This window comes from Oxyura jamaicensis, chromosome 14 (assembly GCF_011077185.1).
Source record: "Oxyura jamaicensis isolate SHBP4307 breed ruddy duck chromosome 14, BPBGC_Ojam_1.0, whole genome shotgun sequence".
In the NCBI taxonomy this organism is placed as follows: Eukaryota; Metazoa; Chordata; class Aves; order Anseriformes; family Anatidae; genus Oxyura; species Oxyura jamaicensis.
In genome coordinates, this window is record NC_048906.1 from 9,274,022 (window position 1) to 9,291,121 (window position 17,100).

The window sequence follows — 17,100 nt, forward strand, 5'->3', positions numbered from 1 at the left end:
CTTACCTAAAAACTAAAGTTATTTCACATGGGTCACTGAACATGCCCTGGATGACAAATGCTTTTTATCACTATCAATCTCAAGAAGTGGCTCAATGAAGAAGAGTCTAGGTATGCAGAACAATGCTATACATGTTAGAAATGGCCTGATTTTTTTCTCCAGATAGACTAAAAATAATGTAGCTAGCCCAGCAAATATTTTTAACCTTTATTCTGTGAACACAGAAATGCTTTTGTCCTTGTGAAAAATCTACAGAAAGAGACTAAAAACTCCATAGGCTTCAAAAATAATTTGTATAATAATAAATAGCCCAGATAAGCAGTACATAATTTTACCCTTACATAAATAATCTTGAAAAATGTTTTTAATCCTGGAGTTGGGTGCTCACTGTTGGGACTAAGCACTGAGAATCAGAACAGACAGGAAACTGCCGCTGTGCTCAGCCACGTGTAGTCAGTCCTTACCTACGAGAGACACAAGCACGTGTGCTCTCAGGCACACAGTGGGTACAAGGAATTGATTCAATTTCCGTGTAATAGTGTTTTGTTCCTTCAGAGAGAATTGCCAAACTAATTCTAATACAACTGATCCAGCAATCCAGCCTCCTTAATAATGCACATCCCACTGTCAGCGACGCGGAGCTTCTGGCAGATTGGTGGGGAAAAAAAAGAGAACAAGGAACTCACAGAACAAAAGTCATTATGAAGACCTAGAATTTCCTGTAAGGTCTCCAAAAGATTTTTATACTGACGTAATCATTTTCCACACATCATACTAAAGGGCCAAATCCTACAAGGACTTACAAGCATTTGCAGCATTCACCACATCAGAAGCTCTACTGAAGTCAGTGCCACCAAGGCACACTAAGAATCAAAACTCATGCTTAAGGGCTTATAGGACTTAAGAGATCAAATGGAAAAATACCCACGTACAAAAACAGTGTATGAGGTAGGTACCTGATAGGGATAGATGGGTCACTGCACAAACCTGATTTGGGGGCTGTTAAAAAATAAATTAAGTCTTGGTGTTACTGGGCAAGATTCAATAACATCAACTAAGAGACCAATTTGGGGGAACAGAAGCAGGAGGTGAAAACAGGACTTTTACCCGGAATGCAATCTGAACTGCAAGCACACAGTTGTCACCCAAAATTCAGAAAATAATTAAACCTCAAATCTCTGAAGGTTTATTATGTTATCTAAAAAAGAACTTCTCAATCCCTAGCATTGCAACCATCTTCTGAGGCAAATCCTACTTACAGCAAAACAAAACAAAAACAAAACAAACAAACAAAAACACCACAGATGTAAAGGTCTGGGTTTACATTCTTAAAAGATACACCTTGAAAATCCATCTCTCATTAATTTTTAGGAAATGCCTGTCTTCACTGTTTCACCATTTGTTCCATCTCTGCTCTTTGTACAGAAAATGAGTTGCATATTTTAGCTAAAACACTGGCTTATCCAACCTACGGCAGCATCTCTGCTCTGCAGATTAGTATGGGGAAGCTATCGCACACGCTGAGTGCAGGCAGTCTATAGGAAGAGGCAGAGCAGGGGAAACAATGCAGCACGTCAGTTGTCTGGGTGATAAATATGATAACTACCCTGGTCGGGTGACTGCCACCTTTAATCAAAGTGCGTGTTATGGAGAGTGACTGATGGGCAAACACAATCCTGGCAAGAAGCACAACTCTTCTAAACAAACACCTTAAAAGATCAAAGAATGAACAGAAAGATCGTCATCTGCACATCTCTTTCGTCCCCAGTGCCATAACGTAGCATTTTACTTGATAATACTAATATAAACGTACTCTTGAATTGTGAAGTGCACTGAAGACCTCAGAAACACAAATCTCATTAAAATCATAATTAAGTGTGAAGAAAGCTTTACTAATATGAGTCAGACTGTGAGGCTATAATGCTGGTGTCATTATTAACCCGACCAGGGGCACTCGGACTACATGTGAGCAAACAGCACGACCAGCATACCCAGTCTGGAGCACAAACATTCAATGCCAAGAGAAATTGGTGCTGCTCCTGGCTCCCTCAGCTTATATCTGATTCCTATTTTGCAGCGTTTGGCTAAAAGGACTAAAAAATATTTCTAAAATAATGGGTAATATATAAACTGCGCAGAGGAAACATTTTAAACAAGGAAAATCTTATCAATAAAATGCCAGATCCTCGTGCTTTCAGGAGTCACAAACATTTCTTCCAGCACTTAAAAAAATGTGAATATTATACACTGAGAAAAGCATTAAGATGTCCATAACTGTGACAGGCATTTGCACTCTTGAGTATTTAGGTGATTCAGGAGCAGACATGCTAACAGACATGCCCATTCAGAAGTAATTTCAAGATATTATTAGCAAGGTCTGTAATATGGACATTCTTTCACAGTCCTGTGGTAGAAGAGAAATGTAGATACAGGACTGTATTAAAACAAGATCGTTTCTATTCCTAAAGGCATGCAATAGCTTTCTGAAAGCCTGGCTTTTATTTAGACTATGTTTTAAACATGCCTGCTACAAAGACACTTAGAGGTTACCCAATTGGAGCGCTGGGCAATCTGTTAAAAATTCCCCAGTAAAGAAACAAGCCCATGAGGAGAGCTTTGCAGGCGAGGGGCTGCCTTTCTTTGTGCAGCACTTGATGCAGTGAGGCCCCAGTTGTCTTTGGGTCTTTCAGAAGTTGATGTAACGTACGTGTTTCTTACACCAGGCTAATTTCATGTCCCCTCACAGAATCCCCTCTGAGATCTTACATTACATTGCAAACCTGGATTCACTACAACTATTCACGAAAACGGCCTTAAGTCAGGTTGCACAAAACCCCCTGAAAGGCCATCTTATTGTTAGATTCCAGAGATCAGAAATCATATTGCCATGTATGCGGGGCCAGAAAGACGATGTCCGTCCCACAGCTTATAGTGTACGCTCGACTTATCAAAATAACTTCATGCTGCCATGGAAATACCCCCTTACAAACACCAGCTGCATCTTGGGAGGACACACCACTAGGGCGATGGACATTTCCCTGACCCTCAGCACCGTTTGCAGAACTATGCTACCAAGGATGACCCTGTGAAACAGAGGAGTTGAGCTGTTGATTCACCCACCTCCTCAAACATCCCTCACCTGGCTCCTCCTCCAGGAACCGATGCTGGGGGATTGGTTGGGTCTTTCTCGGAAGGGTACTGCTTTCTGTGCAACTCAGCTTTTTTAGGAAACTTTGGTACAATACAGAGAAGCTTTAAACAAAACACAAATTTCATAAATGATTCTGCTACCGATTTATAACTAGAAAGACATTTTCTACAAGAAAATTAATAATATATTTAATAACAATTTAAACATGTTTCCTAAAAACAAAGAAATAATAATGTCCTACAATGTCTTCCCTCTTCTTCTTCACATCCCTACCCCTTTAACCTCAGTCAACACCTTCAGCAGTGTACCACGTCCTTAGAAAGGTTGTTATAAATGCTATTCAGTTTAATGTTTTACTGGGTTCGAGAGGATGCACAGAGCTGTACAAGAAAAAAGCCACCTGGGCAATGCTGCTGGTCACTGTGACGGGTAAATTGGCATAACCAGCTACTCCACGTCACGTCATTCCCCTAAAGCACTGTGCCCAGGTGCTACCTGGGGCTTGTTTGAGGCTTACGAGAAGAGCCCACCTTCAGAAGACTGCATACAGCCAGCAGTGGTTGTGGCAGCATGAGTTCACAAAGCGTACAGAGAGTCCAAGGCAAGGAAAAACTAGAGCTGGGGACAGCTCCCATGGAGAAACCTATCAGCCCAAAATGAAGTCACAACAAAAGAACAACTTCTGCAACTTCAGTCAGGGCTCACCAGCAGTCATAGGCTCCAAATTATCTACAAATTGTAACCATTTGTCCCAGAAACACACAGCCATTTTGCACACAGGCATGACCATTCTTGAACTTGTGATTTTTTAAAACCAAACCTCTGCCTCAACAGCAGAATTTAATCTCTTTTATTTATGGCTCTCCCAATTCCCCAAACAATTAGGTTGCAACCGAACAGGGAGGCATCAACAGAGCCTGATCTCTCTTCCCACGCAGCAGTGAGCCGGGTACTCCTCCTTCCTGGCACGCTCACGTCCGCGTGGCATTGCAAGGTCGCTTTGATTTGTAGCACCAGAGGATTACAGAAGCCTCAGGCATGTCAGAAGCCTTCACTTTCCACTAGAAGCTCACTGAATTATTTCCAAATTTACTGGAAAGCAAACAGCTGCCAAAGAGTCTCACTACCCACAGCCCAGGAAGGCAAAGAGTAATGAATTAAACTTTAGAAGAGATGCAAAGTCTTTGGCTTGCAAGGTGAGACATCATAATCCCATACTCAGGTTTATTTACTTTCTAGTGACAAAGCTGGCATCCTTGAATGACATATTTCCAAGCCCAGGTTAATTATAAACCTAAACAGAAGATGACAGAATGCTGTTGTTCCATTTGAAATTCTCTACAATACTGACTTAGAAGAAAAGAAAGGGCATTTCTGAAGCTTTAGTTAGAAATTGTTAAACAAATGCAAAACACAAAACGGGTCAGTCACAGGTCTCACACCTGGAACCAGGAATACCTGCCTGTTAGTCCGCGCCTCCACTTCCTCAGCCTTTGCTTACTCATCTGTAAAGTGGAACAGCTATTTCTTACAACATTGGCCGACACGTGTTAAGAATTCAGATAGCTGAGATACCACATTGTATCGGCATGAATCATGGTTGTGACTGTGACTAAAAAACAGTCTGCCTAGATGAGGAGTGAAAATGTCAGCAAATATGTAAGTGATAAAGCCAAAATGACTTATTCTTGTTGCACAGCTCATGATATTGCTAATGCAAACAGAGCCAGGAGCATGGCCCCAGCTTAAGCCTCTGGAGAAGGCACTGGAAGTACCCCAAGGTCAACCTCCAGGCTTTTGGAGCCAGGAGTATAAAGGATCTAAGGCCCATGACACTCAACTGAAAATAAGGTATGAGCAGCATATGAAATGGTTTGAGCTGCAAAGAGCAGCACAGCTTCTCTTGGCACTGCAATGATGATTTATTCATTCCTGACACTAGTATATTTGTTGCCTTACCTCCTCCGTGGCATGCTCCCTCTCTTGCTGTATGATGTTATTGCATCAAACTTATGTTTAAGTTATTAGCTGCCAACCTTTTCATAGAATCATAGGATGGTTGAGGTTGGAAGGGACCTCATGATTTTGTCTGGTCCAACCCCTGCTCCATCCAGCAGGGCCACCCAGAGCTGCTTGCCCAGTCCTGTGTCCACGCAGCTTTTGGAGATGTCCAAGGAGGAGACTCCACAGCCTCTCTGGCAACCTGTGCAGGGCTCTGACACCTGCACAGCACAGAAGTGCTGCCTGGCATTCAGATCAAACCTCCTGTGCTCCAGTTTGTGCCCACTGCCTTTGGGCCTTGCCCTGGGCACCACTGAGCAGAGCCTGGCTCTGTCCTCTGTGCACCCTGCCTTCTGGGGTTTGTAGACATTGGTGAGATCCCCTTGAGCCTCCACTTCTCCAGGCTGAGGAGGCCCAGCTCGCTCAGCCCCTCCTCCCAGGAGAGCTGATCTCAACATTATTTTCATCCTAAATCTAAAGCATAGTACCGTACCAGCTACCGTGAAGACAATTAACTTTATCACAATCAAAACGAGGACAGGGAATTTGCAATTTTAGAAAAATTGGGAGACAAACAGAGAAAGGATCAAGTTTGCTACATTATCAGTACTCAGCTATATTTCATCATGACAAGAAAAAACAATCCCTATTCCCTTTACTGATAATTTTTTCTTTCCTCTTAATTTTATTGCATTTAATTAAGGTGAAAAGGACAAGTTTTAGAAGATGGCACACCCCTTTAAAACACAGAAAACAGAAACTGAAAAAATCAGAAACTATTTTATATCAAATAAAGATAAATCTACCTTTATGCCACAAGCTACATGTTTCTGAGCACCAATACTGCATTTTACTTCAGAAAAAAAAAAAAAAAAAAAAAAAAAGGCATTAAAAAAAAAGTCTCTTGATTTTTTGGCAACAGATAGAGACAGACCCCTTTAATACCTCCTTTTCTCAGGAAGAATTCAGGGAAGAGCTTTGTTACTGACTTCCACACTCCTAGCTACAAAGCTAATGCGGTGTGAGGAAGACTTCATTTCTAGAGGAAGTTCTTCTTTTTGTGTGAATTTGCCTGTCTCTAATTCAACTAGAAGTACTAAATTCTAGGAGGATTATGTAAGACAACAGTGAAGTTCAGCAACAATATACCACACAGTAAATACATTTCTTAACTGGATAGTTACAGCACAGTTGAAAGCAGGAATATATAAAGATTCATTAGGACTCTCTGCAATTTAAAAGAACCCTTCTACTTCTAGTGCTTCACCTACCTTTCCCTGAGCATCTGACACTGGACAGAGATATTGTGAAAAGGCCTTTTCAAGAGTAAAATTAGTATGTGATATTAATTTACGTATACATTAAGCTGTAGAAGAGAAAGACTGTAGGCAGGCACAGAGGTAACCTGCAACTCTGCCTGAGCTAAGGCCTAAGCCTTCACTGAGAGTAAGAAAGTTAAAGTCTGTGTAAAAGAAAAGTAAACTTTTTTGTTTTGTTTTAAAATCAGAAGCATTAGTAAGCAAAATAAACCGTGGAGTTATGAACAGCTGCCCAGAACATGGCTCAGACCACAACTTACCACTGGGGGCATGAGCCATGTGGCCACAGCGTGGTCCGTGATACCAGGCCGGGGAGATAAACACCATGCGTAGAAAGGGGCAGAGCACAGAAACACTTCCAAAAGCACTTCCCAAGAGCAGTGCAGCTACAAAGTACAACTCCTTCCACACCATCAGGGCCACATTTCTCACCAGAACATGTGTCCCGAGCAGCCCAAGCGCCCTCTTTGCCTGGCAGCGCGCTGCTCGCAGCCGTCCTGTGGCGCTAGGCCCGAGGGCAGAGGTTCCCGCCCCACTCTTGTTCCCACTGCCCAAACAGTATTGATTAGTTCATTTTATATCAATTAGATAATTTTAACTGGTTATGAATAACAAAACAACAACAAAATTAATTTGAGTAAGAATATAACTCATTTGGTAAGCTGTTTCTTACTCTTAGAAATGAGCAAAGAAATAGAAAGCCTTCTAAAAGCAAAACAACTCTTGAAAAATGTTCATACCAGCATCCAGAAACAGAATATAAAAAATGCAACTTGTTGCACCTTAAAATCATGTATTTCTACAAAAAAAAAAAAAAAATTACTCTGCATGTTCACTTTCCTCACATTACAACACTTCACTGATAAAAATACACAGCTCAAATGACTAAAATATATACTAAAAGAAATAAAGGAAAAAGAAGTTTTGTTGGTTTCTTATTTATTTTTATGTTGTTTGTTGTTACTTTTTAATAGAAAAGGCTTTTTTTTTCATTTGGCCAGCTGAATTAATGTTTTTTAAAAAAATAAAAAAATAAAACCGTGAAACTATTGCGCTGCTCTGAGCAGGACGGCAGGCCTGCAAAGCTCTCTTATAACCTTCATTTTGAGGAGTGGCACTGCCACAGAGCTCTGCGGCTGTAGCAAGGCCTCCCTGTGCCGCGGGCTGATGCAGGCCCCCCAGCTGCCCTGCTCCCCATCCCTCCTGCTGCCGCCCTTCCACAATAACTTCTTTTATTGTGAGAGGAGTCTAATGAGAAAAGCACAAACCCGAGCTCCTTAGGCTGACCAAAGACCATCCCAGCTCATTCTCTTCCAAGCATCCCATATTTACCAAACTCAGCAATGCTGTGTACTGCAGTAATAAAAACTTGAGCTTTTGTACCTTCCTTCTGGCATGACCATTATTTTGTCCCTGTGATATATCATATTATTTCTGCTTACAGTGCATACGAAGTGTCTCCTACTATTGCTGTATTTTTTCTTCTTAAATGATGTGTATAAAACAAAGGACATCCCCAGCGGTTATCTGGTGGTTTTGCTTTCTCAGGTATAAAAGTTTTCCAATATAACTCAAATCTCTGCTTTCCATGAGCGGAGCCCAGCTCCACAAGTTATGAAAGCCTCACTCATCTGTCATTCATTTGTACTTAGGATTATCCATAGCTGCCTGGAAACAGCCCCTTCTCATCTGCACTCCCCCTTTCCCTGTCACTCTAGCAGTGTTTGACTCTCCTTTTCCACTCGTTATTGTGAGGAATTTTTGACTTCAGATAATTAAAAACACCTTTTCATTTATTATACTCTGCCCACAACACACCTTGGTCCTCTCAGGGAGCTGCAGGGAGCAGCACAGCTATGTAATACATGCTGCTTTATGGGCTTTGTTGTTTGCTCCCTATTCTAAAGCAAAACCACACAAACCCACTGCATACATCACCCTGAGCTGCCACAGAAATCAGTCCTGAGAGCCCTTTGCCATTGCCACTGACTACTCCAATCTCCCCCTTGCTCTTTTAAAAGACGTTTCTGTTCAGGTGCCTTCCCTACGCCTCTCACCAAGGGTTTTTCCTTGGTTCCCCTTCCTGCTTTGTCTGGGTCATTACGGAACAACGTGCTGCACTGGGCACGAGACAGGTCATGCCAGGCCCTGTGAGGCTGCTGGCTCTGCTCCGGAGGCTTTCCAGCCCTGCAAACAGCACAGTGAGCACCCTCCCTGCAGCACCCACACAGCCCTGACTTTTTTCAGGCAACACTGCCTAGCCAAGATGATGCCAAGAACAATGATGCGGAGCTTAGTTATCACCGTACTGCGTGCGGTGATAGGGCAAAAAAAAAACTGGTGTAGATTCACTTTAAAATGTCACGAGCTTTTCTGAAGACTGTTTGCAGCATGAAATGGTCTCTAAAGCGGTTTATAAAAATAAAATTTGGGGATAAAGGGAAAAAATATTTTTCCACAATTTATTTCAATTAGGTAAGTGAATTATTTAACTATGGTCTGAACATGAGAGTATGTCTGTCAGGCAGAATAACTGGAACAAGATACTGGAGATTTATGATCACAGCAAAATTCTTTTTTTTTTTTTTTTTTTTTTTTTTGCAGGCAAACTGAGGGCTTTAGACAATTCTGGCTTCAGAAAGAAGTATATCTTTAAAAAAAAAAAAAAAAAAAAAGAATAAAGGTAAAATCCAGCAAAGGAAACTATCCATGATAATACAGTGAATCCAAACAAGAAGACAACAGAGAGCCTGGTGAACAGTCACAGTTCAGATGTCAATGTATCAGGAAAGGTGCTGGCCTCCTAAGCATGCTAGGAGAGAAATTTACCTTTAAAATTGTTGAACAACAAAAAAGAGTGGGGAAAAAAAAGGTAAAAGAGGCCACTACAATGAAACATGCAGAATAACGGTGTCTTGGGGTACAGATATTAGATACTCACTGGGAGGAGGAAGCTGGATCAATATGAAGGGATGACTTGCTCAGTTTAACAACTGCAGCAGAGCCACAGTGACAGGAAAGAAGCCAGGTATGACAAATAAGATAGATGGAAAACTTCAAAGGTCTAGTGATCACAGTAGTAATAGCTTTAAAAATTTCCTGAGGCTATAATTTCTGAAAAAGCAATTCAAATGTATTAGGGCTTTAAAAAAAATCAGCACTCAAAAGAATTAAAATGGAAGAAAACTGTAATCAATTAGTTTCTACAACAGTTGGAATTGGAGAAACCAAAAAAAAAAAAAAATTTAGCTCATGACTGAAAACTACAATCAGCCCACGAACATCTCCTGAGTAATCTGAAATGAGTCAAGTCATGCAAACCTTACTTAGTCACAACTCATGCTGGAAGAACCAGGAGTTGGGCTTGGTAGATGTCTCAGTGCACACCTGAAGTATCATAAAGCCTATGAAAATCAGTACTGAATAAGTGAGCAGATAAATAAATATCACAGAGGAGCAAAATTCTTTACAAGTATGTAGTCCATGTATTGATGTGGCCAATGTCAGACAACCCAGTGATGTGCCAAAGCAAGATTAAATACCATGTGATGTGTAGAAGCAAGATTAAACAAGATTAAACACCGCAAGATTAAACACATGCAGCAGGACAGGAAGGCCTGTGGCACTGGAGACCTGGTTTCCAACGTCACCTGCTCCTCTCAGGCCACTATTACCACCCTGTAGGGTGAAAACCATTACACTTGCCTTTTTTTTGAGCCTATGTATTTATCGTCTGTCTACTCAGCAGCAATCAGATCCTTCTGCTGCTCTACTGTGCTGGGCAAAAAGAAGCCCTGACTTCAGAGGGAGGGCCTGTGGTGCCACTGTGATAGGCCAACAAACGGCTCGGACATAAAACTGAATGATTTTCCACCTGTCAGTGTCAGATGTTACTCTGAGCTAGGCTAACCTGCACCAAACAGTTTCTCATGCAACCAGAGTGAGACTAATTTGCAGCATTGCCACAGAGCAAGAGCACACATGAGACCACAGTGCAGAGCATCACCCCACACACAGGAGAACTGCTTCATACATGCTGACTTCTTAAGCCATGACGAGCTGCTGCACCTCTTACGTGATACTGCAGAGGGTCCTACAGAAATAACACTATCAGCCATCTGTCTAGGAAGGTACAGCATAACTGAAAACATCCAGATGACAAAAATTTGCATTTTCATAGTTACCACTACAGTATTTCTTACATCAGACACAAAGTGTACCCCCGCAATGCAACTGGTGCAGAAAGCTGAACCAAACACAGTTGGTTTTTGCTAGTGCTCACACAGAATTTACATCCTTGAATTGTACAAAGCTCTGTGACCAGTTTTGCAGCAGGATTTTCTCTGTCATCATAGAGTTGTCTAGTGGCAGTATTTGCCCATCTGCTATACAGCGTATTTCCATATCCAAAGGCACAGCGCATACTGCCATGCGCTGCAAGGGACGTGGGATTCTTGCTCTGCAAAGCAGTCAATTGATCACAATGAAATATGACAAAATGCCAATAGCTCCTGTACTGCAACATCTCAAGGATTCACAGCCCAGTGGCTATTTAAACAGTAAATAGCTAGTTAAACCTACTGCAGGTCATATTTAGAGCTGAGTCTCACCAGAGTAACAACTTTTTCAGCAATACAATGTTTTTTATAAGTAGTATGTGATGTAAATTTAAGAAGGCTAAAGCATAAAACAGAACTATATGGATAATAACTACAAATAAAAGTAGGCCCTTTGACCTCGGCACAGTTATTTTTACTCAGAGGAGTACTTTTCTTTATGAAGGGTTTATTTGTTCTGGCCTCGGATCTTCTAATGATGGCCTACCATAATCACAAATGGACGTGGCGTTGATTTGAACAATTTCTTCTGCTCCTAAAACAAGGGATTTGCTTCTAAGCATCAGTGCACAGACTCTAAGTTGTTCCGCTATATGACTTTTACCACAAGGGAAGTAGGAAATGCTCTCCAACTAAGATTTCTCCTATATCTTTTATATTTTTATAGCAACATGTTCAGTTACTAAACATACAAGCTATCAGCATAATATTAATTTAACCATTCACCAATTAGAGCAGATAAAAAGATGTCATTAGTGAATCTGGATTCCCTCTGGTGAAAACACACAGATAGACAAAATGACAACTCTCACCCAGGTTTCCAAGAAGCTACGCATTCCTGCCTTTATTTACCAAACTTTGTCAGCAACTCTATAGCATCCAGCTACAAACAATTAGCACCAAGGAAACTTAAACTGATCTAGATTTTTCTACCAAACTTCCTTTTCTATCAACATTTCTAACAAAACGTTGCCTGTTTCTACTATGGGCAAAAGCACAGCACCTTCAAAGCTCACCAGTAATGACTTTCACCTAGTCTAGATGAGCTAGTCTTTCAAGTGGATAAATGTAATTTCGATTACTTGCTAATTTATCGCTGGGCCTCTCCTGTGAGCAGCTGGTGCCGAAATGAACATGGTGCTCTTGTGACATGGGATTACACAGCTAGAAGAGCTAAGGAGGAACTACCTAATTAATTTCAGTTAATTTTATTAAAAGATGTATGGCTGCATGCAAACCAGCTTCCCAGCAGTAGAAAAGCTCAACAGTGTTTCGTTCAGCTACTGAATTTCCATAAGGCACCTGGACTAAAAGCCATGTTCCTCGTGCAGCAGGTCCATATTTGTGCATCTGAGCTGCATGTGTGGGAACCTCATCCCCTCCTTGGGCACAGGGTAGGACAGCAAATACTGCTGTCTGCTCAGAAAGCTGCGGCAAAGTCACTGATTTACGTTGAGCAAGAAATAACCATCGCAACGAAGCAGTTCAAGGTATTAAAAATGCTGTTTTCAAATTGTTCAATGTTATTTCTTACAACAGCTCTGAAGCACCACAGATAAGTATGAACCCTTGAAACAGCCTCAGGGTGCCTTCCTGTCTTAAGGCACAACCTTTGTGGCTGTCACCAGACTTCCCACATGCTCAACGTGGAGCCAAACAGTTCGCTGCTACAAACAGCACCACTGCTAATAAACCTACCTGCACAAATACAGAAAATCCACTTCAGTGAGTACATTAAAATATCTCTACGATGTTGCTGCAGAGGGAATTTGGCTATAATAAGTTTCTCTCTTATTTCACACAGAAGATCTGCATTTAATGCAACAGTATTGTTCAGGGACTGCAGGACACCAGGGATGTACTGGCAGTGCTGGGAACTGATTCTGCGTGGACTCACTTTGCTAGTGCGTGGTCTGGAGAAAAGGCTATGTAGTACTGTAATTCCACCAAATAAATAAAAATCTATTATAAATACGTTCAGCCTGGCTTTATCTTTGACCTGTGAATTCAGAAAATGGAAGGCTAGATGCTAAGGGCTTTTACTTTTAAAATACACTTCTCGGTCAAATGCCAAGGCAAACAACCCACCTTAAATTCTTCCTCAGTCTTTCCCTGACCTTCCCACTTGTAAGCCCTAGTTGTATCACCTGCTTTCTGGCACAGGAAATTAAATCCATGTACAAAGAGTTACCTATGCCAAATCTCGCATGTACTTTTTAATGCACACTAAATATACTATAAAAATGTGCAAAGCTTGTAAAGAATGCAATATTTAAATACTTAGAAGGATCTCCATTGCAAATTGATACTGAAAGCTCCCTGCATTGTTTCATTTCAGTATGGGACTACCAGTTCTCTTACATAAAAATATCACCACGGAAAGGTCTTCCCCATCCCCTCAGAGGGTACCAAACGTAACCGTTCAGACACCTCACTGGTTGTTTTAAACGTCACCAAATCCAAACCCCAGCGTAAAGGGGTTATTTGTTATACCCTTGTTCTGTACACACCAAAACATTTGCTCTGTCAGCAACAGATCCTATTTATTCTGCTCTCAATTAACTAAGTTCTGAAATCACCAATGGCTGAAGTAAGTTTAGTCTACAAAGCAAGTATTGCAGAAGAAAAACTGGCAATGAACAAAGCCTTTAACAAGTCACACCTAGACGAGATCAATAACATCTAATTTTCGTAAAGAACGCAGTAAATCCTTTTTACCTGTTGCATTCATGCGCATACAGATATTCACTGCTATCTCAGTTCATTCAGATAGACTGAAAGTGTAACATTAATATTTTAATTTACTTAGCCAAAGCAGACTAATTTTTTTTTAACCAAGTTAAAATACATCATTTTTGCCAACAATTTCTTCAGCAGAGTACAACAAACAGGGACGTTTCACAAGCCAGTATAAATTAAACTTGAATTTAAGCTAGTACAGTAAGCTAGTATAATTTAAATGTAAATCCCTGCATTTTTTTCGTAAAAAAGTAGATTATTTCTAAACAGTTTAAATTTCTAAATAAGAGGTTAACAAAAATAGAAATTTGGCTTGATGTTATTTATCTAAACATTAATTCAGTTTTTACCCTAGAAGGATTACATTGGTTTAGACTCTAATTGAAGGTTAAAAATTCAGATCATACTACAGCAATTTTCTCATGCAAAAATGATATTAGAAATGAGACCACCAAATGAAAACTAAGCCCACAAACTGGCACACACATATCTCACAGAATCACAGAATGGTTTGGGTTGGAAGAGACCTTAAAGATCATCTAATCCCAACTAACCAACTAATTCTATCTAATTTCTGGAACTATACATTTCCATTGCATGGGACAGACATCTGGTGGTATTTGTAAGAAATAACCATGTAGAACTTGCCTTAGAAATACCTAGAATTAAATTATTTTCCACCTCTAGAAGTCATAAAACTTTTTACAAGCATATCACATAGAATGTGCTACAAGGCTAACAAATCCTTTCTGAGGAAGAAAAACAGCACAGGAATTTCTGGGAATACTGTGGCTTCCTCCCATTCTCCAGCCTTAAATTTTCCACTTTCATTAAGATTTAGTTAACCAAGACTACGCTGTTTAGTAAATTGGCTAAAAAAACCCTATACACTACACCAGTAGATATAGGACCCCTTTCCCCCCAGCTCATTTCATAGGACTCTAGAATGCTTAGCAGAGGCCAGTATTACACTTCCCTGCAGACAGGAAGATGTCTTCATTTCAAGAAGGATTAAAGAAGGAGCAGACAATCTGACTTCTCTGAGGAGAAATGAAATTCATTTAAACATTGCCTAATTTGGGGGGGGGCACCACAGGGAAGAACTAGGTACAACAGAAATATGTTGCTGTACTTGAAACCTATCGGTCATGCTCAGCCACTAAAAATTATATATATATATATATATATATATATAAACACAAAAAAAAAAAAACCACCAGTAACAGTTGATTGCTGAAACTATATCCCGACATCTTGAAAATGTTCTCGGGAAGGGTGATAAGGTTACAGCTCAGCATTTCTGCTCTCTTCCCTCAATTAAGATTTTTCATTTCCCCAAAATGGGTTTTACATAAATTCAAAGCAAGGATTTGTTACTGAGCTGCAGTTGGTATTTATAACCTCACACAGAACAGGCTGCATGGCTCCTGTCTTATTGTTGTTTTAAGCCTATTGTAATCTACAAAATATGATCAGTTATTGTGGCGGCTCTGAGTATTTAAAGCAAAATCCATTTTTCTTTGTCAAACGCTTTATGTGATACAAGGAGATGTTAGACACACAGACTGAGTCATTTTCTCATTAGCTCAGCCAAGCATATACATCTTTCCCCATACTCTCCTTGAATTTATGTTATGAAAAGATACATATTTTGAAGCAAATCACTTTCTCTGCATGCTAAAAACAAAAAGAAGCTGGAGACTGAGAAGGGGAGAAAAGGAGCAGCTGTAAGTAATCTGAATCGTGGGATGTATTTAAAGGGAAGAACGTGTATTTCAGTGGGGAGATAAGTCGTACTGAGCTTATCGAAAAGCACTCCTTGGATGCCGCTGTTTGCGTGCAGCTTGAAGATAAAGGAACAATGCTTCTTTCTTCCTCTCGCTAATCCTTCAAATGGGCAGCTTTAAAATATCCCATAAATTAAGTATGGACTTATGATCAGAAATCAGGTACATTTACCTTTTCAAGTTAATTGCATTCAGAAATGGGGATCTTCCAGTGCTTTCTACAAACAAGCAGGCGCAGTTCTGGTGCTAGCCCTGCAGTCCTGCTCCCTGGGCTTGTCACTGGGATTGCTGCACCCAGCACAGCTTTGCAAAACTTTATCCTTGGGGTTCCACTGCATTTAATTTTTTGAAATGACATGGAATATAGTTTTAATTTAATAAACTGGAAAAAAAAAAAAAAAAAAAAAAAAAAAGGATTGGTGAATTAAATTAGGAGTGAAATCTGGAACATTCAAAGAGATAGGAACCAGATCTGTCTCAGAAAACAAAAGACCAAAATTCCAATTCACAGACCTCCAGACTACTCAGCACTCAAGTGACACTTAAATACAGGACTAGTCCCACTGAAGCCACAAGACACAGCTCAAGCTTGGTTGATTAGGACCATATGCTCTAAGAAAAAATGATTTATGTAAAAAGAGCTCACTCCTTTGAGCACAGCAAATTTGGGATGAGGCCATGAGTTGGGTTTTTTTACCTCCACCCAGTCAGTGGCCAGGTTTTGACTTTGAAAAAAGCAGCACAGATCTCTCAACTTTGGACTGTATCCTCTCTAATACACCCACATGAGCACTGCACAGGCCCAGCTACGACCAGAGAAGCTGAAGTACAAACCCAGACCTTCCCTGCCAAACTGAACAAGGGTTTGGCTGCATCTTGACCAAGCCCAAGTTAAACAAGCACAATGCAAACCGCTTTTGGGCTGGGTCTACTTCTGCAGAACACGTAAAACTTGCATGCATTGTATTTAGCCCTTGTGTTCCAGAAGATATATTCCCATGCAAAAATAATGCAATACTCAATTCAGACATATTTCATGTTGTATTTTAGAGGAACAATAGCTCATCATTTCTGAACACATCAGAAGCAATACAGAGGTTTAACAACAGAAAGTGTGTGAGCAACAAACTCTAATGCCTTCTTGAGCTGCTGTGTAATATTTTAGCTGGAGATCTGCCAAATTCTTTGTCTGAAATTCAGCTAGAGTTTGATGATCACAAGAAGAATTGCTATTTTTGTAGTCAACACGCTTATTATCAGGAATAAAAAGACAAATTACTAAGTGAGTGGCACTATTGTTCTAAAGGTAGTATTTAAACAATTGAACTTGGAAGCAAATAGGAGGCAAGCAGAAAAAATCATGTTGCTTTAAAAGTTCCAGTTTTCAATAATTCGATGGGTTTTACTGTGCTCTATAGGTTTGGACCTCCAATGCCTGGCTGCGTCCTCCACAGAGTCCTGGAAAAAAGATTTTATTTTTTTTGTTTGTTTAAAGTCATAAAAGCCAAAAGATCACTTTTCAGGCATAAACACAGCTTTCTGGCTGTTTATCAGTGATATCAGGCAAATGTTAGTCGTGCCCAGCATGGCACTTCCCATTACTGTTGTTTTATTAATTCCATTGTATTCTGAAAGTGGGATCCTCTAACCTCAGCGTTCCTAATAGGGCTATTGCTGTGTAAGGATAAAATAGTAAATGAAAATGAGGAATGCCTGTGGATTTCATGCAAATCCTTCCATTAAAATAAAAAAAAAAAAAAAAAAAA

At 40.3% G+C, this 17,100-nt stretch overlaps 1 protein-coding gene across 4 annotated transcripts in view; it reads right to left on the bottom strand.

Moving 5' to 3' along the window:
* Positions 1-17,100, bottom strand: part of LOC118174102 — a 272,434-nt gene that overhangs the window by 68,866 nt on the left and 186,468 nt on the right. For all 4 annotated transcript variants that reach the window (XM_035339200.1, XM_035339198.1, XM_035339199.1 and 1 more), the window contains one exon: positions 3,121-3,252. In XM_035339200.1, coding sequence (XP_035195091.1) covers positions 3,121-3,252 — 132 coding nt within the window. The remainder of the gene's footprint in view (positions 1-3,120; positions 3,253-17,100) is intronic.